Source organism: Mustela nigripes, chromosome 4 (assembly GCF_022355385.1).
Source record: "Mustela nigripes isolate SB6536 chromosome 4, MUSNIG.SB6536, whole genome shotgun sequence".
Taxonomy (NCBI): domain Eukaryota; kingdom Metazoa; phylum Chordata; class Mammalia; order Carnivora; family Mustelidae; genus Mustela; species Mustela nigripes.
The window spans coordinates 156976873-156998217 of record NC_081560.1 but is presented as its reverse complement, the minus strand read 5'-3'; the positions used below and the strand labels follow the sequence as shown (position 1 = coordinate 156998217).

The 21345-nt window shown below is 40.0% G+C and overlaps 1 protein-coding gene across 1 annotated transcript in view; it reads right to left on the bottom strand.

Annotated features, from left to right (window-relative positions):
* The window catches only part of HECTD2 (HECT domain E3 ubiquitin protein ligase 2), a 72601-nt gene extending 54674 nt beyond the window's left edge, over positions 1–17927 (bottom strand). Inside the window, exon 1 of the mRNA XM_059395902.1 lies at positions 17766–17927. Within this exon, the coding sequence (XP_059251885.1) occupies positions 17766–17903 (138 nt within the window). The 5' untranslated portion in view covers positions 17904–17927. The remainder of the gene's footprint in view (positions 1–17765) is intronic.
* Positions 17928–21345: the final 3418 nt, after the last annotated feature.

Genomic DNA, 21345 nt, shown 5'->3' with positions numbered 1-21345 from the left:
ATAGGAGAAGAAATCTGCAAATGACATATCTGATAAAGGGTGAGTACCCCAATCTATAAAGAACTTAAAAAACTCAACACCCAAAAATGAACAATCCAATTAAAAATGGGCAGAAGACATGAACAGACATTTTTCCAAAGAAGACATACAGATGGCCAGCGGACATATGAAAAGATACTCAACATCACTTATGAATGAAATGCAAAGCAAAACTACAATGAGGTATCCCCTTGTACCTGTCAGAATGGCTAATAACAACACAAGAAACAATAGGTGTTGGAGAGGATGTGGAAAACAGTATGGAGGCTCCTCAGAGCCGCTCTGGAAAACAGTATGGAGGCTCCTCAGAAAGTTCAGACTAGAGCTACTCCACCCATCAATCACATTACTAGGTATTTACCCAAAGAAGACAAAAATACTAATTCAAAGGGATACATACACCCTTATGTTTACAGCAGCATTATCTACTACATTCAAATTATGGAAAGAGCTCAAATGCCCACTGACTGGTGAATGGATAAATAAGATGTGGCATAAATACACGTTGGAATATTACTCAGCCACAAAAAGTGTGAAATCTTGCCATTTTCAACCATGTGGATAGAGCTCAAGAGCATTATCCTAAGTGAAATAAGTCAGAGAAAGACAAACATCATTTGATTTCACTCATATGTGGAATTTTAGAAGCAAAACAAATGAGCAAAGGGAAAAAGGAGAGAGAAGCAAACCAAGAAATACTCTTTTAACTATAGAGAACAAACTGATGGTTAGCAGAAGGGAGATGGGTGAGGTGATGAGTTTGAGTTAAAAAGGTGATGGGGGAGAAAAAGATAACACTAAGTCCTTAGGAATCCAAGGTGCATCTAACAGTGCAATCTTCCTATAGCACAGAATCTATCCATTAACACACTTTTCACAAAATAATAACCATAAGGTCCATAATATGTAATTTATCTATATTTTATAATTATAAATAAAATATTACCAGGCCAATATTCAGTTATAGAACTACCTCAGGGTTTATTCTCAGCTCTCTTACCAGCTTACTGATGCTTAATAAAATACAACTTCTTGGGGCACTTGGGTGGCTCAGTGGATTAAGCTGCTGCCTTCAGCTCAGGTCATGAGGGCTCTCTGCTCAGCAGGGAGCCTGCTTCCCCTTCTCTCTCTGCCTGACTCTCTGTCTACTTGTGATCTCTCTCTCTCTGTCAAATAAATAAATAAAATCTTAAAAAAAATACAACTTTCTTCCTTAATATTCACTCCTTTACTCTAAATGTAATTTCTTTGCTTTCACAATAGTTTCCTTTTCCTCTCCTTCTTCTTAATCCACTGAATTGATTTCCATTTGCCTTTTCAGAATCAGCTCATACACTATGTAGCAAAAACATTCATGATTACCAAGAACTGACTCTCCCACATTTCCTCCTCTCCTAGAGATAAATGGGGCCAACCGATTCATTCTCATAGGGCCACAAGTAGAAATTTTGCTTGTGTACTGACTAGATTTAGGCTCACTGAAGACTGGTTAATATTTCTGCTAGGATTAGTCTACGTGATCCAGCCTATTATATATATTGCCTAACTAAAATCATCTTATATGTGTAGGATATGAATCCGGTTTTAGAATCAAACCATATCATCTAGGGTCTTGTACGAAACCTACAATGTGATGAGTGGCTCAACAAATGGCTATTCCTATGACAGCGGCATAGTAAAACAAGTCACTTACTGCGTACTTGCTACAGGTCTGGTGCTATATTAAGTACCTTCATATACCATTCCTATGAGATATGTATTTACACCCCACTTTATGAATAAGGAAACTGAAGTACCAAGCCCAAGTTCACAGAGATGGTAAGTAGGAATTCAAACTCTGAATGACCCTGAAGTCTGTATCCTTAAACCACCATATATCAACGTCTCTAAGATAGTAGCTATCACTTATTAAGAATTTATCCTGTGACAGTAGGTGTGTTACACATATCAGCTTGTTTCCACAACAACCCTTTGTGACTATTACCTTCTCATCTTTTACAAATATATGCTGAATGAAATTTGATAGCTTTAGGAACAACTCATGTAAGTAGAGGAAATCAACATAAGGAGAAAAACTAAGTGTATACTAAGGAAATGGTGTCCTAGCAATGTAGGAAAGACTCAATAGTTTATTTTCCTACTTCTTCCTCTACTCCTTCTCAATAAAAGAGGGTCCCAAAGAACATTGTTTAGCTCACTTGTGGAATCGCTGAATAATAAAAAATAATGAGTAACTGATTCGATCAACAAGTCCAGGGGCGCCTGGGTGGCTCAGTGGGTTAAGCCGCTGCCTTCGGCTCAGGTCATGATCTCAGGGTCCTGGGATCGAGTCCCGCGTTGGGCTTTCTGCTCAGCAGGGAGCCTGCTTCCCTCTCTCTCTCTCTCTGTCTGCCTCTCCGACTACTTGTGATTTCTCTCTGTCAAATAAATAAATAAAATCTTTAAAAAAAAAAAAAAAGTCCATTTTGCAGCTATCAATTCAAATCTCTAATAGTTACAAAATCTTGGTAAATTGTAGCAATACACTCAAATTCACAGAACTAGTATGTTGATTTAGGAAAATAAAATCAAAATAAACTATTTGTAAAAGTAAATCATTCCTTACTATAAATATTAGGATAGTTAAATAAGAATTTTATTAAATACTCGGGCCAAGTTTGCTGCTTGGCTGTTTTGTGCTATAGAACATCTTAAATACTAGTGGGAACGAATGTCAAATTTGATCACTATATATTTTGTTTATATATATATTTCGTGTATATATATATATTTCATATATACACAGTAATTAATAAAAATAACAAATTTATAAAATGAGATCAATGAATCACCTCCCAGGAATGAAGTTATGTTGACTTAGCTTTAAATATCTTCAATAATTTAACCTACCAAGGGCAGGTTTTTTTTTTCACTGGTAACTGTCAAAGACAGCTAACTGTTACCTCAGGCTGAGCAATATAGGATTTAGGAAGCAGTGTGGTTGAACCAAAATCAGAAATGGAGAATGGCCCAGTTTAGATGAGACTGGAAAGAGAGGCAGGAGCCATATCACGAAGCCCTCAAGCTATGGAGCAGAGCTGATGTGCTGGGTGGAAGGAAAAGGGAAAAATCACTGAGGACTTCTAAGCAGGGAGCGACATGATCACATCTGGATGTTTAGAAGATTACTCTGTCAGCAGTGTAGAGAAGAGGCTAGAGGGAGGAAAACTAGAAGTCAAACCAGGCCTTGGAGGACCTTTATATCAGAGGAAACAAAGTCTGAACCAAGACAACAACAGGAATAGGGAACGAAGATTCATGGAAGTCTGGGCCAAAACAATGGCAAAATCTAACAGCTACTTCTGCTCTAAATGTGAAGCATAATGGGAATCACGGAACCCTCCCATAGACTACAAAATAAACAACGTAAAATGTTTTATTTCCAAGTTCAGGAGAACAGGCAAACTTTGACATCTCACCATAAACAGAGGTTATATGACTTAAGAATATGTAAAAACTTGAAAATTCTAGACTGGGTTTTGTAAGAATATGATCTGTGAGTGACCAGAAAAGGAATCAACACTCACTAGGCAAAAGCATGTTTCTAATGCCAAAATAAAGGATCTCCCCCTAACTTACAGGGTTATCATTATGTCACAGTTATGTAGTAACTGTTGTGCAAAACTAATAGAAGGACAGATCTGTGGGGAAAAGAGGCATACCTCCTTTTATCACTCTTTATCGCATTTTGCAGATACTGCATTTTTACAAATTGAAGGTTTGGGAAAACCTGGATCAAAAAGTCTATCAACACTACTTTTCCAAAGCATTTGCTTACTATGTGTCTCTGTGTCACATTTTGATAATTCATGCAATATTTCAAACTTTTTCATCATTATTACTATGGTGATCTATAATCAATGATCTTTGAAGTTACAACTATAATTGTTTTGGGACACCAAGAACCACACCCATAAATAATGGCAAACTTAATTGATAAATGTGTGTGTTCTGACTGCTTCACCGACCTACTATTCTCCCATCTCACTCCTTCTCCATGGGAGTCTCTATTCCCTGAGACACAACAATATTGAAATTAGGCCATCTAAAAACCCTATAATGGCTTCTAAGTATTCAAGTGAAAGCAAGACTTACACCTCTCACTTTATATCAAAAATTAGAAGTGATTCAGCTTAGGGAAGGAGATATACTGATGTATGAAATAAGCTGAAAACTAGGCCTCTTGCACCAGAGAGCCAAGTTGTGAATAAAAAGGAAGAGTTCTTGAAGGAAATTAAAAGTGCTATTCCAGTGAACACACAAATGATAAGAAAACAAAACAGCCTTACTACTGATATTAGAGAAAGTTTTAGAGATCTGGATAGAGGATCAAACCAGCCACAACATTTCCTTAAGCCAAAACCTAATCCAGAGCGAGACCCTACCTCTCTGCAATTCTATAAAGGCTGGGAGAAGTGAGGAAGCTACAGAAATGTAGGAAGCCAGTAGAGGTTGCATCATGAGGTTTAAAGAAAGAAGCCATCTCCATAACCTAAAAGTGCAAGGGAAGCAGCGAATGTTAATGTAGAAGCTGTAGCAAGTTATCCAGAAGATTTAGGTACATTAATTCAAGAAGGTGGCTGCACTAAGCAACAGGTTTTTCAGTGTTATTTCAGATGAAATAGCCTTCTACTGGAGGAATAGTCATCTAAAACTTTCGTAGAAAGGAGAAGTAAATATCTGGTTTCAAAAGATAGGCTGATTCCCTTTCTAGGGTGATTTTAAGTTGAGGCCAATGCTTGTTGACCATTCTGAAAATTCTAGGGCCCTTAAAAATTATGCTAGATCTACTCTGCCTGTCTTCTATAAATGGAATAATAAAGCCTGGGTGACAGCACATCAGTTTACAACATGGTTTACTGAGTATTTTAAGCCCAATGTGGAGAGCTACTGCTCAGAAAAAAGATATCTTTCAAAATATTACTGCTCATTGACAATGCACCTGGTCACTCGGGAACTCTGACGGAGAATGAATTGAGCGCTATCTTCATGCCCACAGCTCATGGATCAAGGAGTCATTTTGAATTCTCAGTCATATTTTAAAAATATGTTTCATGAGGCCGTAGCTGCCCTAGATAGGAATTCTTCTCATGGATCTGGGCAGAGTCAAATGAAAACTTCTGGAAAGGATTCACCATTCTACATGCCATTCAGAACATCTGTGACTCATGGAAAGAGGTCAAAATAGCAATATTCACAGGAGTTTGGAAGAAGTGGATTCCAACCCTCATGGATGTCTTTAAGGTTTCATGACTGTGGAGGAAGTAACTGCTAATGTGGTAGAAATAGCAAGAGAACTAGAATTAGAAGTGGAGCCTAAGATGTGCCTGAACTGCAATCACATGATAAAACTTTAACAGATGAGGCGTTACTTCTTATGGATGAGCAAAGAAAGTGGTTTCTTTCTTTCTTTCTTTCTTTTTATTTCACAGACGGAGATCACAAGCAGGCAGAGAGTGAGGAGGAAGCATGCTCCCTGCTGAGCAGAGAGCCAGATGCGGGGCTTGATCCCAGGGTCCTGGGATCATGTCTTGAGATGGAATCTAGTCCTGGTGAAGACTGTTGAAATGTCAAGAGAGGATGTAGATTAGTACATAAACATAGTTGAGAAAACAGAGGCAGGGTTTTAGACAATTGACTTCAATTTGGAAAGAAGTTCCATTGTGGGTTAAATGCTATCAAACAACATCACATGCTGCAGAGAAATCATCTGTGAAAGGGAGAGTCAACTGATGAAGAACACTGTATTGTCTTATTTGAAGAAACTGCCATAGCCACCCCAACCTTCATCAGCCACCAACCTCGTTCACCAGTCAGTAGTTACCAACATCAAGGCCAGATCCTCCACCAGCAAAAATTTATGACTCACTAAATGCTCTGATGGTGGTCAGCATTTCTTAGCAATGAAGTATTTTTAAGTTAAGGCATGTACATTGTTTTTTAGATATTATGCTTTTATACACTTAATAAGCTACTGTATAGTGTCAGCATAATTTTATATACAGTGGGATATAAAAAATTTGTTTTGACTTGCTTTATTGTAATCTTTGCTTTATTGCAGGGGTCTGAACTAAATCTGCAGTATCTCTGAGGCCTGCATGATATGAGCTGACAAAGAAGATAAAGGATCAATAGCCAAGGAGATATGAAATCCAAGAAAAGGTGTTAAAAATGAAGGGAGGATCAAGTTTCAAGAAAAAAATGTGGTCAATGATGTTAAACAATGGAAAATGGTTAGATCAAAAGTATGCCTACTAGAATGAATAACTGTGAAATCTTGGGGACACACATCGGCAATTTCAGAGGCTGACAACAGATTCAGGGGAATGGTGGTGGCAGAAACTGTATGAACCGGACTAGTGAATGAGTGGGAAGTTAGGAAATGGAGGCAATGAGCAGGGATTGCTCTGTCGAGAAGCTTTACAGAAGGGAAGAAAGGCAAGTGGCTGGAAGGGTGTAAAGGTTTGAGGGAAGATACACTGAGCCTGTTTCATGGTTGCTATATCCAGTGTTTGCTTCTGTAGTCCCTAGAGCATTGTTCCTATTTTTTGTGCAGGAATGGCCATGGGTGGAAGCAGAGATAGGAACTCAACAAAAGGGCAGCCATCTGTAGCCTGAGTGGCTACCCATTAGGGTGGTCTTGCATAAAGGGCATTGATGCTTCCTAGTATGTAATCAGAAGGAGGTCTTTCCAGATTTTAGATGAAGGAATACGGAAAGGAGTGCCAGCCAAGAGTGGAAGAATAGCAGGGGCACAGAGAGCAGCCAATCTCTGTTCCAGTTTGCTTTTTGGTTCTGATCTATGTATATGTATCATTCCAATAAATCCCCCTTTTTCCTAAGGGAAGCATACATGGCCCAGCTTTCTGTTGCTTGTAATTAAAAAAAAAAAAAAAATTTAATGACATGGAAAAAAATCCTTGGTCTATCAAGTCTCTTGTTTTAAGATGGCTATGTTCTTGATAATTAATACTTGAAATGACCTGATACAAATCATCGGCAATTTCAGAGGCTGACAGTACACCACAGATCAATAAAAGGAAACTCACAAAATAGCCATTGCCCTACACTAGCTTGTACAATAGAAATCTTCCACAAAACCTAATACTTTCACAAGAAAAAATAGGGCAGCATGTTGTGCCATGGTAAACTAAAAATTAGAGAATCAACTCAAGAAGCTATTGGGTATTGACATCAGACATCAGACTAAATTAAAGGTTAGAGAACATTTCTTTATAAGTCTTCTAAGAATTGGATCTACCACAATTATTACATCTGGTTTCCTGAGGAGTTTTGGAAATGCAATCTAGGAGTCCTACAGAAGGAGAACACTAAGGATGAAGCCCTGGAATGTGGCCAGCCCACAAGCAGTGGGCTGGATGTGTTGAAGAATAGAGAGTAACAGGATACCCAACCAGCTGTTACAGATTGAAGATCAGCACAAATAGGGAACACAGGGAAAAAAACACCAGGAATCCATTGAGGAAAAAAACTCAAAATATTTAAAGCTGGCATAATAAATAGTAGACTTAACTCTAGGCAGAGGCTACCATAGATTCAGTAAGTAGCAAAAAATTTAATGTAGTAATTACATAACTAATCAAAAATCATATTTCACAAATACCTACCATGGACCTCAATGGTCTCTTTGACTATATATAATCACAAATAATTTTTAAAAATGTAAATAAATACTTAGGTTATCTGCTCTGCTATTGGTAACATATGATATTGTTGATCTTATTTTAAATTTTTAAATTCCTGAGGAACAAACTACACCTGAGTTAAATTTCTGATTTCTTTATCATATTTTTCATCAGGTGCTAATAAGAAGGATATCTATGATATCCTTTGTACTTAATACCAAGTTCTATCATATTCAAAATTCTGATAAAATTACCTTGCTAATCCTCTATTCCCCAAAAGTTGCTGTATAAGATAAAGCATTTTTGTTCACATTCTAAACTAATCACTGATAAAGGAATAATATGCTGGCTCTGTTCCATCATGAAACACCTTTTAAAGCCATAATATCTCACTACCTTAGGGTCTTAAAATAAAAATATTTTAAATTGAATTCTTATATCTATAAAATTCATTATTCATAATATATTTTAAACATATTTAACTAGTTTTGTGAACAGGTTGGGAAATGCTTGCATTTTAAACTGTATCAAGTGGAAATTAATATTACAGTCTAGCTATTTAGGCCAACAGGCAGAAGTTTTACTTACTGAAGAGACAAACACTAGAAATTGACTCTGCATAGAGCTCTGTAGTGAGGTCAGTTCTAAATGCAAAGGTGTCACAGGGATCCAGTCAACAGGACATGCTAAATTGTGTTCAGAATCTTCTTTTTGAGGGGTATGTAATGTATTTTAGAAAATGCTCCATACAATAAATAATGATTCGGCATTCTAAGATGTTCGATAATACTTGGTTACTTAGAAAATACACACGTGTAGAATACTTGTCATCAATAATGTCAAAAATAAAGCAAACAAACAAAATTCAACATATAGTAGTGGTTCTCAAACTTTCTGGACTCAGGATCCCTATACACTCTTAAAAATTATTGCATGTATCAATTTCTTTTAAGATAACAATAAACCCATAATGGAAAATATATTTTCTCAAACAACAACAAAAATCTTAGTGAGAAGAAGGGCATTACATTTTGCAAATCTATTTTAACATCTGGTTTCCCAGAAGACAGCTGGATTCTTCTGCTTCTGCATTCAATTTGTTGGACTAGCAAGTCATGTATGCTTTAGAAAACTATACTCTATACTCAGGAGAATGAGTGGAAATAAGACAAGACAAATAACATCTTAGTACCCTAAAAGTAGTTTCAACCTCATGGACTTTTATAAGGATGTGGAAGATAACACTTTGAAGACTGCTACAATAGGAATAAATAATAATTAAAACTAAGAATGGATTTAAGAAATTTGGGGAGGACAAGAAAATACCATCCAGATCTACACTAATATGGCCATTTGCTAAGGGGGCCATGGAGCACTTGAAATGTGCTAATCCAAACAGATACCTAGTAAATGTAAAATACACAATTTTCAAAGACATACTATGAAAAAGAGGTAGAGTAGTTCAGCCAGTGGCTACACTGATTAAATACTGAAATGGTAAATTTCTGGATATATTGGGCTAAATAAAATATATTATTCAAAGTAACTTTACCTCTTTATTTTTATTCTTTTTGATGTAGCTATTAGAAAATTTTAAATTACATATTATTTACATTATGTTTCTCCTGGCAGAGCTGATCTAGACAGATGAAAACATATTTTCCTAAACTAGATCCAATACAGCATACAATCTTAGGAAAAATAACAGAATTATTACTCAGATTGAGAGTATCCTTACATCATTTTTGGAAGAAGGGATTTGCTGGAAAGGTAGTGAATTTAAATATGGTATAAAATACTCTATAGACAAAGAATAAAAGCTACCTGAATGAATAAAGACTGAGGGTCTTGATTTGGTAATTTCTGATAAACATATAGGTCTATATAGATACAGATCAATATCTCACAGCAATCTATACTTTGGGCCATACCTCACTGAAATGCATTTTTCAAATCCAAAGATAAATATTTCAGCAATAGGTTAAGTGCTCCTAATATAATGCATAATGTATGTATCATTCAGTATCAATGAGTCAAGGAACTACTTATAATGCACAGAAAACTACAAAGATTGAGTGGCTTCCTCTGGTATCAAGCAAAGGCTACTGTGTCAAAAGACAGATGAACAAATGTACATTTATGTGTTTTAAGTTAAAATAAAAAACATCTAAGATAGCCTCCTATACCAACTTTTTATAGAAACTGACCTAAATTACCAGGGAGGGCCATATCAGCTGAGAGGCTTCAACTGAGTTTAGTCTACAAAGGAGACTATTTTTAGGCCCTGTTACTGGGTAAAGATACTTTGTTTTTCTTTTTTGTATGCTTTTTTCACTGTTCCTATTAGGATGCTGGGTTACAAAATCAGAAGTGCTAACTCTGCTGGACAGACATCTAGGAAGATGTGAAAAGTTAGCTACTTGCAAGGTGTGAACTTCCCTCCCAAACAAAGTAGCACCAGTCCAAGTGGAATTGCTTTCTTTAAGTGATATAAACCACCTGTTTCAAAGGAGAATAGGAAATAAGGATTGGGATTCTGAAACAAAATTCTAACACCAAAAAAGTCACAATGCAATTGATCTTATAAATTACTGAAACTAACCCTACTTAACATAAAAAAAAAATGTTAGTCCTGAAACAGAAAATTCGGTGTTCACTCAACAGGAAGGCAAGGTGGCATAGGAAATTTTATTCACTTATCTTACAACATAGAAAAAGAAAAAAATAATGGCATCAATAAATTATTGTTATACCGTAAAATACCACATTTAAATTGTATGATTAATGCAATCACAATTCCTCAACCAATTTACTCTTCTTTAATAAGAACATGTGGATAAAAAACAAGTTAATTTGGAATAGAGCTTTCTTTAATAACTAGGCTCAGACTTCAGATAGACTTCAATTCAGTTGAATTAATAAAATTTCAATAATTTCTATTTTTCAAAGGCATATTTGTCTACTACAATCATTCCCCAAAACATGTTTTTTGTCTGCTTACCAAAATGTCACTAAGTTACAAATATCAACTTAGGAACAACTAATCCTTCATGTAAGGCTTAGCAGCCTAACATTTTTGCAATGCAAAAAGGAATCCTTCACCCACAGAGTAAACTCATACCAGAAAAACAAAACAAAACAACAACAGGAGAAAAAAGTAGGGAAACCAAAGCTTCCCAGAGCTTTCTCAGCTCCACCCACTTCCTCACTTGTCCTCTGTTAATCTTTCTCTCTTCCTCAACTCACACTAAAAATAAGCAAGTTAAGTTCCAAACACTATGCCTAAATCACCGCCACTCTGGTAACACTGGCTGTACCCCTTTACTTCGATTTCTTTTCCTCTTAAAAATTTTTTTGGGGCTCCTGGGTGGCTCAGTAGGTTAAAGCCTCTGCCTTCGGCTTGGGTCATGATCCCAGGGTCCTGGGATCGAGCCCCCACATCAGGCTCTCTGCTCGGTGGGGAGCCTGCTCCCCCCCCCCATCTCTACCTGCCTCTCTGCCTACTTGTGATCTCTCTGCCAAATAAATAAATAAATAAATCTTTAAAAAAATTTTTTTATATGAACCTTGGCATACACCAGTCCTAAAAAGTTCAGAGAATGCATAATGTCCTTGAATTCAGTGTGCATGTGTGTGTGCGTGCGCATAAATGCGCCAGTGTGCATGCACACCGAAGGAAAGGAGAAGGAAGTTGGGGTGGTCCAGGTTGGGAGGCTTGATATAAAACGTTATGAAGGAAAGTACCAAAGCCATAGAACAGACTTAGAAAGGGTGAGCTGGCTTAAAAACAGCTCCCCAGCTGCAGTAGTTGGTTTGTAAATAACAATAACAACATAATAAAAATATCATCATCAAACATTTATTGAGTGCTCACTTTGTCAAGGCTCCTTCCTAAATGCTCTATGTGTATCAATTTAGTCTTCTCACTTATCCTACAGGGCACTTTTGGAGGTGTCCTGCTCACAACTTACAATGACCGCTTTTCTCCAATTGTTACATTTAGTCAAAGCACTTGTGTCCTAACATTCTGAATTAGTTATGAATGAGAGAATAAGCAGGCAATGATATAATGGCTGTGCAGTTAAAAAAAAAAATTGACAAACAGACTTTACAACCCACTCAAAATTAGAGACACCCTGGATATGTATTTATTTAGCTATCACCCTGCTTTTTATGTCTCAAGACTTTCAGATTGTTTTTCTTTAATGAAATTGCTTTATTTTATATAGAAAAATCATTCATTCATGCCATCATTAAAACTGACACTATCAGCTATCCTAGAACACATTTTCTCCTCCATAACAATTCTATCTCTGATTAACAAAATTTTGAACTTGTCACTAGACCACATCTCTTTTTAAAAAGAACAAATATTGCTACAGGTGCAGGTTCTTTGAAACACACTGTCCAGACCATAGATACAGTATATGGAAAGTGCATGGGTTTCTGAGCCAGAAATGTCTCAATTTTAAACAAAGCTCTGCTTGTTGCTATTTTACTCTTTGGCAAGAACAGCAAACCTCTCTGACTTTCAGATTCCTGTTCTATGAAATGAGACTACCTTCCTCACCATCATAGTGGTTGTTGTGACTGGTTTTGGTTGCAATCTGACTAAATAAGAAATACAGGGAAGATGCTTAGCATAGAGTAGGTACTCAAATACTAGCTATTACTTATATTACATATATATATAAAACATATACATATATATTTTTTATAATATCTATGGTTTATTAAATTGCTTAAAACCTCTGGCACCATAGCCTTCACTCTTTCCTGTCTCACCTCTTGTTTAGGACACAATGGACAAAAGGCATAAGAGTCTCCATGTACGAGATTGTTCCAAATACCTAGATGGGCAGAGTTTATGTGAGTTCACACACATATGTTTATTTGGAATGTTACTGGCTGGACTGCCTTTCGATGTAAACATTTTTCTCTGAGATAACTTATCTGGAAACTGCAGAATCCTTTTTTTATATCAATCTTCCCTCTTTTCCATTCTGTTGCCTAATAAGGTTCCACATCATGTGGGTTCTTCCATCCCTTCCTGCTATCACATGGCCACCACCTGAGCGGATGCACCTGTTTACCTTGGGTACCAACTTCAAAGCTCCTTCTTTGTACTCTTCCTTATCCCCCTCCAGGCTAACCACTAATCACTACCATGGATTTCATTATGTCATTCTGATGTGGAAAACAGAGGCAGAAGAAAAGTTATTAAATTTCCTTACTATCCAGAGCCCACTGACAAATCCTTGAAACAGGCAGAGTGACATTCCTCTAGGGACTCAACTACTTCCACCTTAATACTGTGCTAAGAGAAAAAGGCAATCTCAGTCAGACAGCAGCCCCCATCCCAACCAGGATCCTGTAAGTCTATATTAACATATAGAAATTCCTTTATCTCTAAACCCTCCAAGAAACATGCTGGCAATCATCCCCAAACATAGGGCCCACCAATATATATGTGAAGGGTCTCATGATTAAAGTTTTATTAGACGATAATAAGTGACCTTTTCCCAACAACAGCTAGCCCCTCAGGGTCCTAGAAACCTTGCCACCAAAATCCCTTAGAGACTTAAGCCATCCCTGACCCCTTCTAACTTACAAGTATATAATGGACCATTCCTCACAGCTCCAGGGCAGCAGCAGCTCTTTCTCCCCACGGGTCCTGTCCCTGTGCTTTAATAAACCACCATTTGTACCAAAGACGTCTCAAGAATCCTTCCTTGGTTGTTGACTCTGGACTCCACCCCACTGAACCTCACTTATATTCTAAAACTTCATCGGTTCCTCTATTTAAGCAACTCCAGTGGCTTCCCACTAACCACAGCGGGGGAGAAAGTCCATACTTTTGTGCCTGGTGATCTGGCTCCAGCCCCCAAGCAATCTTACTTACCTCCCACAAGTTCCCAGCACGCTTCCATTGGGCTCACTGTATTACTCCCTAATGCTTTTCCTTAAGTCTTGCTCATGTTGTTTTCTCCACTGGATTACTTACCCACTTTCTTTTGCCCATCCAAATCCCATCATCCTTCAATGGCCAGCTGGCTTAAATAATTACCTTTACTTCAAGGCCGTTTTTCACAGTTCTGCACACATTGATTTCCTTTCTCTGGTCTCCTATAGCGCAAATTGTTTCTATGGTTCATTGTGACTTATACACATTGCTTTGCTTTGTTATGTTTCCATGTGTAAGCCTTGCCTCCTCTGAGGCAGGCATTTTTTTTTTTTTTTTAAACCATGTTTTTGTGTTTTCTGTAGCATCTAGTCCAAAGCTAAACATAATAGATGTTCCATAATTGGTAGTTACATTTTAGCTAGTGGCTTCACCAAGCCCATTTATACACACCTGACACAATGTATATGAACTTATTCTTGATACTGACTTCCTATCAAATCCTCTCTATAACTTTGAAATTTCCCTCAAAACCTTCCCCTCACCTTCCACCTACTTGACAAGTCTTCTGGCCTTCATTGTGGGCAAACTTCCCTTTGAAATCCTAAACTGGTTTCCTCCATTTCCCTTCTCCTCTCTGACTTAATTAAATCTAGCTCTTGCTTGAAGACATTTCATTCTTTGCTAGAAGCCATTTCGTTCCTTGCTATCCTACCTGGTGGAGAACTTCCTCTCTTTTCCCGCTCACCGAATTTAAATGTTGAAGTAGACAGTCAAACTCAGCCTCACTTGCCACTATTATTTTTTTTTTTAAGATTTCATTTATTTATTTTATTTGAGAGAGAGACAGCATGAGTGCTTGCGTGAGCTGGGGGAGAGAGAGGGAGACAGAGACTCTCAAGTAGACTCCACGCTGAACATAGAGCCCCATGCAGGGCTTGATCTCACAATCTTGAGATCATGACCTGAGCCGAAACCAAGTCACTTAACCAACTGAGCCACCCATATGCTCTGCCACTATTATTTCTGCTCTAACTTTGGCCATTTTCTTCTTCCCTATTCACCATTTTTTTCTAACTTCTGTATTGTATCAACAACTAATTTACAATATTCTCCTCCACTCCAATTTGTCAAACTCAGTAAATTCAATGTTGATACCACCACCCCTTTGCATCTATGTCCTGCTTCCATTAGTCTCCTCAACTCTGTGGACTTGAATCACCTCTCCACAACAGCAAGGCCAAACTATGAACCCTGATGGTTTCCTGAGGTCTCTTATCTTGAGCCTCTTGAGCATCTCCAACTAGAACCACTTTAACCAACATTTCTCTCAGTTACCCCACCACCCTTGATTTCTGCTGTGCCCCACTGACTCAATCCATACCTTTCACCAGTCCATTTCAAATGCTGCTCCATAAACTAAGTAGACTTGAAGAAAGGTAGTTAAAACACAGATTTCACAGAGCTCTTAATTTAGTACATAAAGCATGCATTTTCAATCTTAGCTACATCTGAGAGTTTAAAAGAAGTCTGAGAGCCATCCACAGAAATGGATTTAACTGGTATGCAATTGAAACTGGACAATGATGGCTCTAAAAGTTCCCAGGTGATTTTACTTTGCTTCAGAGTTTGAAAACCGGAGCTCTGAGGTGAGATCTGGGAATCAGGATTTTAACATGCTACCAGGGAAACTCTGGTTAGTCAGGTTTGACACCACTGTGCTAGGGACTTTGTGGCTAGAAGGGCCTTCCTTCACACTTAGGTGGTCTTAGGATCAATCACTTCAGGGCTGCTTTTTCCAGCACCCTCAATCCCATCCCTGTATATATTTTTTACACTTTCAGGATATAGTCCTAACCCTTCAAGCTTTCTTAGGGCATCATAAACTGGCTTTCTATTTATTCTAGGGAGCTGTCACTCTAAATTACTTCCAAACTCCTGTAAAAATGAAATAGAATGGTTTTCAGAAAAAGCCAGTAATATAGGGTTACATTAATTGAGTCATAAACTCAGTGCACATAGAACTGTTCACCTAGGGCAAAAAGAATCACTAAAGTGTCCCAAAGAAAAAATTGTTTTTTCAGCAATCAGGTTCCTAAGCAAGCCTCCAGAAACTTCATCTAGTCCACAGTGGAGGCTGAAAAACAACCAACAGGCCACAAACCGTTTTTCTGTGTCCCTCCACACCAAGGCTTTCCCCACCTGCTGGTGATCTCAGACATCATCCCAGCTCTCCTGCCCTCTGGAGGACCAAACACATATTTTATTCAATTTTCTTTAATTCAAGGTTTTAAAAAACTTATTGAACTCTATTCTTGTTTGACTAGTAGTAAAAGTCCATAATCTTTTATTCACACTTTTGAAATCCTGTAAGCTTTTAAAACTGAAAGGTTTTTGTACCTCATATCGTGACAAAACATGTACCTGACCTGAACTCTGACAATCCAACCTGATCTGAAAGGATATGAAGCTATTTATACTTAAGACTGACTTTACCTCTTATAGTGTGAATACACATACATTTGACTGCAGAACTACTGAAATGCTTAATTATGAAGAACTGGCCAGGACCTCACTGAAGATATTATATATGACATATGTACTGAATTGCCTTTCTAAAATCTGAAAAACTCTAAATTTCCAAACTCCAAACTCCAAGTTTTTCAGGAAACAGTCTGCAGACCTGGGTCCACAGTATATCAGTTTCTCCAAGTTTTTATTCCAAACCTTCAATTTTTCAGTTACACTGAGATAAATATGTTTTGGGGAGGGTGCTCAGTAGAGGACCAAAACTCATTCATATAACTGTTTCTTATAAGCATATTAATTAATTGTTTTAAACTGATTTAAAGAACTTTTAAAACACTGTCTTTTTGCAAGTTAAGGATGTCTTGGATAAACTCTGAAAGCCTAGGTTACCAACATAAGAACTGGGTCTGTGACAAATTCCTTTAAAGAATCTCCCAAAGTGTTTTCTAACCACACACAACTTTAATTTACCACTCACTTCTAGCTATATTTTAGTATGTGTGTCATTTTATTACTGTCCACACTTTGCTGCAGTGATTTAATGATCAGAGCTTGTTCTAACAATTTCCAGTTATCACAGTCCCTAGATATTTTTTTAAAACCTACAGAATCAAAACATTATTCCTAACACTTTAAAGAGTGAGCTATTTTAGTAACTTCTTAGTCATTTAAGAGGGAGGTTTTAAGAAATGAGTTTGCAAGTAGGAATAAAGCAAATGTATCATGTTCTCTAAACTTTTACTATTTTGTCAAGCACAGATGCATGACAAGTCATGGCCTTTAAATGTACCCAAGCAAACTTTCAAAAAGTATTTAAATGTTATACCAAATAAAAATCTCAAAAATCAGATTAATTTGTGTGTGTGTGTGTGTGTGTGTGTGTGTGTGCGCGCGCGCGCGCGCCAAAGTAACCAGAATCATAACCACCAGTAAAAACAGGGAAGGGGGGCTGTCCCATTACATCATCTGGCAATATGTAGTTTGAAGCCTTAGAGCGCTCTCCAATTAATCCTTAAGAAAATCCAGCTGGGAAATCATCCCTGTCAAGCTCAGATAACTTGAGTTTAAATAAAAGGTTAAAAAATCCTCCCCACCTTACGTCACATGTCTGTACCATATGAAAAATAAAACCATCACTGAGGCATCTACCTCCCACTATCCTGACAGCAACGGAAAGGTCACAATTAAGTGGAACTCGCCGCACAGTCTGTTCAATCCGAGGGGGGAAGGGAAAGAAAATCGAAGACAAGGGGGGAATCTCTGCGCCCCCAAGCAGGCAGGCACCTCGGTGGAAAACCCACTCCCCCCTGCCTGCTACCTTGCCCTGACCCAACAGATGATAACGTGGACTCCAAAAAGCCGGTCATTTCCTTAGACAACGTGGGCCCCCTCCAAGCCAGACAATAACCGAGAACAGGCAGCGGACGCGGCCACCCCAACATTTTCCGATTCTCGAGAAGTGTTCGCGGCTGTCCACACACTCCACTGCGGCTCGGGGAAGGATGGACTGGCGCATCTCGGCGGGCGGCCTCGGGGGTCGCCGGGCGCCCCCTGCCTTCCCTCCCGACGCCCGCCGTCGGGGCGCCCCGCTGCCCCCGCCTGGCACCTACCGCAGCAGCTCCGGCGCCCGCCGATACGATGGGCGGCAGCTTGTCGCGCTCAGGCTCCTTCCCTTTCCTCTCGTCCGGAGCTGCCGCGGCCACCTCCGGCGGCGCGGCGGGCGAGGGCACCCGACCCGCTTCACTCATGTCGGGCCGGGCGGCGGGAGCGCGAGGCGGCGGCGGCGGCGGCGGCGGCCGGGAGGCTGCTGGGGCTGGCGCTGCTGCCGCCGCGGCCGCGAGAGGGCTCTGGGCCGCCGCTTCCAACCGCCGCCGCCGCACCGCCCCCGCCCGCGCCCGCGCTCGCGCCCGCGCTCGGCCCCGCGCGCGAGCCCGAAAGCCCCGCCCTGCCGTCGCCCCCGCGCGCGCCAGGCCCGCGACCGCCGCTCCCCGTGGCCCCCGCCCTCCTCTCGCCTCGGCCGCCCCCGCCCCGCCGCGCGCTCTTGGGCGGCGGGTCGGGCTACCCTCCGCTGCCAGCCTCGGCCCCCGAGGTCTGGAAGAGGAGGCGCCGCGGCAGACGTCTGGCGGCCATGTTTGCCGACGGTCGCCGGACCCGGCGAGGAGGGGTCTGCACTAGAGGATCTGGACTGAGGGGACAAGGCGAGGCCCGCAGAGGGTCGGGCCGGGAGTGAGAGGGCCCGAGTGGCGCTGGTCGGCACGGGGTGGGCGCGGCAACGTCGCCTGCGCGGACGGCCCTGGTCTGGGGCTTTCAGACCCGTGGGACTGGGCTGGTGGCCTTTTCCCCCCAGCGCCCACAAAACCGTCTGCCTTAGGGTCACTGATTGTCCCTGCTATCCCTGCCCGCCCGCCTGCTCCAAGAGAGGCGGTCTCGAGCCTGCGCATCCTCAGGCGACAGCCTTTCCTTTCTTAGACCAATTCTTTCCAGATGCCGGGAGCCCCCACCTACAAAGGAAAAAACTGGGGGTGGGGGGAAGTGAGACGTCGTGGGCTCCACCTTCTCCACCACAGGGCTGCACGGCCAGGCCACACTTTCCATTCCTGTTCCTTTCGCCCCCCCCTTTGACTGCCAAATCCGCCTCTCCCTTCCCGTCCCCGCGCGCCTACAGCTCGCGCTCTCCCTGCATCTCTTTCCTGCCTCCTATCCTTGCTTTGTTCCTTTCCTTTTATAAGTTACAGATGGACGGGCTCAAACTCCGCTGTTGCTCAGACTCATATCCCTTAATGTCAGATCATTAATATGGGTAAGAACTTTCAAACTGAAGAGGAAAGCTCTTAATCATAATATTAACACCACCCCCCCATCCCACCCCGCCAAGGCACACAGACAATTTCCTTTCCTTTCTTGTCGCCCCCTCCTTTTCCTTTTCTCAGTCTGCTGGAGCAGCGGAGACACCTGCAGAAGAGAAGGGAAAGAGTAAGAATGCGCTGTATCGCTTATTAAAAATAGGGACCTTCTCGACATTTCAAGTGTTCAGAGTTTTAGGCTGTGGCTTTGTTTTGTTTGAGGTTGAGTGCATTTTCAGATCGAGCATACCCAGATCCAAATGTAAGAACCAAAAATATATCTGAAACAAAGCCGAAGATGATGTTTGGGTTATCTGTTTTACATAATTCAGAATTATTAGCACAACTAAGTACTAGTTAAAGTGCACCCTGAGATGAGGTTGCCTGTTTTTCAAACCCAGAATCTGTAGCAAGCAGATCTGAAGCAACCAATGTAATGAATATAACAATTAGTGTTCAGTTAATTTCTAAGTTATAAATTCTGACTTTCATTTATAGACAGGCTTTCTAGTTTTAATACAGTTGCTGTCATCACCTATTTAAATGCTAATTAGTAAAAGGTATGGAGGAAGTGCCCATACAGTCAGGAAAAAGTATTTCTGTGCTAAACAGCCTTGGAGGGAAATGATGTATACAGACATTGCTTTAAAGCATTCTCCTTTCTTTTTTTCTTGAATTCTTTTTCAGGATTTACTTTCCTTCTTAAACCTCTGAAATATTCATCCTATAGAGAGGAATCTACAATCACATCCTATTTTTAGCAGGTCAGCTTGCTGATCTTTTAATATGGCAACAACTCAAATGTTGTTTTAGAAAGGGAAACCTTTATTTTAACTATAATTCAAAATATTCTGTGCTGCCAAGCTAGGTTGGTGGAACAAATACTGTGGGGAGTACCGGCTGGGGGTGGGGGGGGGGGAGTATCCTTTTTCTGACTGTTTTCAACTAGATTTAGTAATTTGTGATAAAAATGCTTGGATGAGAAACCACTTGAATTACATGCCTTCTGCTTTCTCTTTTCATGTGTGAGACTAAATAAAAGTGTGTCTGTACATGTAGTCACATTCAATAGAACAAGATGGCTAAATATTGGCAAAACAAGGCAAGTCAAAAATTTTAATTTCTGCTACTGCACAGTATAGATAACCCATTTCTAAACAAGTCTACTGATTAATTCACCTGTGAGTTACATACCCCTAATTATAATCCACTGATGTTTTCTTTTACTTCCTATTAAATACATTGCTTTTCAGGCACCCTCCATCCCTCCTTCATGCACATGAACTCCGGGGTGGGGGTTGGAGTCCAGATGGGGGTGCTAGAAAACTGCAGGGTGTTAGCCCCTGGGAACTAGTGGCCTTGAGAAACACATTCCCAACCTCCACAAACATGCCTCTGGAGCTCAGGTGGCGGAGAGAGGGTTGTGAAGCTGGATATGCTGAGAGCTCCAGCTGGCCTGCATGAAGGTGTGGTGAAGCTGCTTTTCAGCTATGTAAGTGTCAGCCTAAAGTGCAACAGTGATGGCATCCAAATATAAACTCATTAGCCTGGGAAAAACTGGGAGTGAGGTGGAAGAACATTTCACCTTCCCAAATCCAGATGGAAAATCAAGCTCATTAATTATACCTATGGGGAATAGGAGTTTGAGGGGTGGGGAGGTTAGAGAGCTGGTGGTTTCCATGGAACAAGGGGAAGGAGCAAATTACAAGGTAATGGAATTTCTAATTATAGATAACATTCTATTATAATTACATAAAATAATACTAATCCAGTGAACAATAGCAAAGTAAGTTCTGGCAGGTCATTTAAGAGTGTTTTATAACTAATATCTTAAGTATAACAAGTATGGCTGTGAAATAGTAAACTTTTTTTAAAGGAAACATCCTTTTCACATTTCAACTGAGTGTTGTCCTAAAGTAGTAGTAAATTTGGCGAAGGAAACTATTTTAGCCACGTTGGCATTGTTAAAAACGTTGTTAGAACTCTTCCTTAGGTTTAATGACTGTGGCTTTTAAAAATTATTATTTAAAAACAGCTTTTCTTTATTAATAAACAATACATTGTCATTACAGAAAAAGACAAAATACAAATTAGCAAAATGAAGGAAATATTAAATTCTGGGTCCTACTCAACTTCAGATCATTGTCAAGACCTTGGTCTGTTTCTTTACAAAATCGATCTATCTCTCTACACACACACATACTGTTTCTTGATTTGTTTTTATAAAAACAGAACATACTGGACACCTGGGTGGCTCAGTGGGTTAAGCCGCTGCCTTCGGCTCAGGTCATGATCTCAGGGTCCTGGGATCGAGTTCCGCGTCGGGCACTCTGCTCAGCGGGGAGCC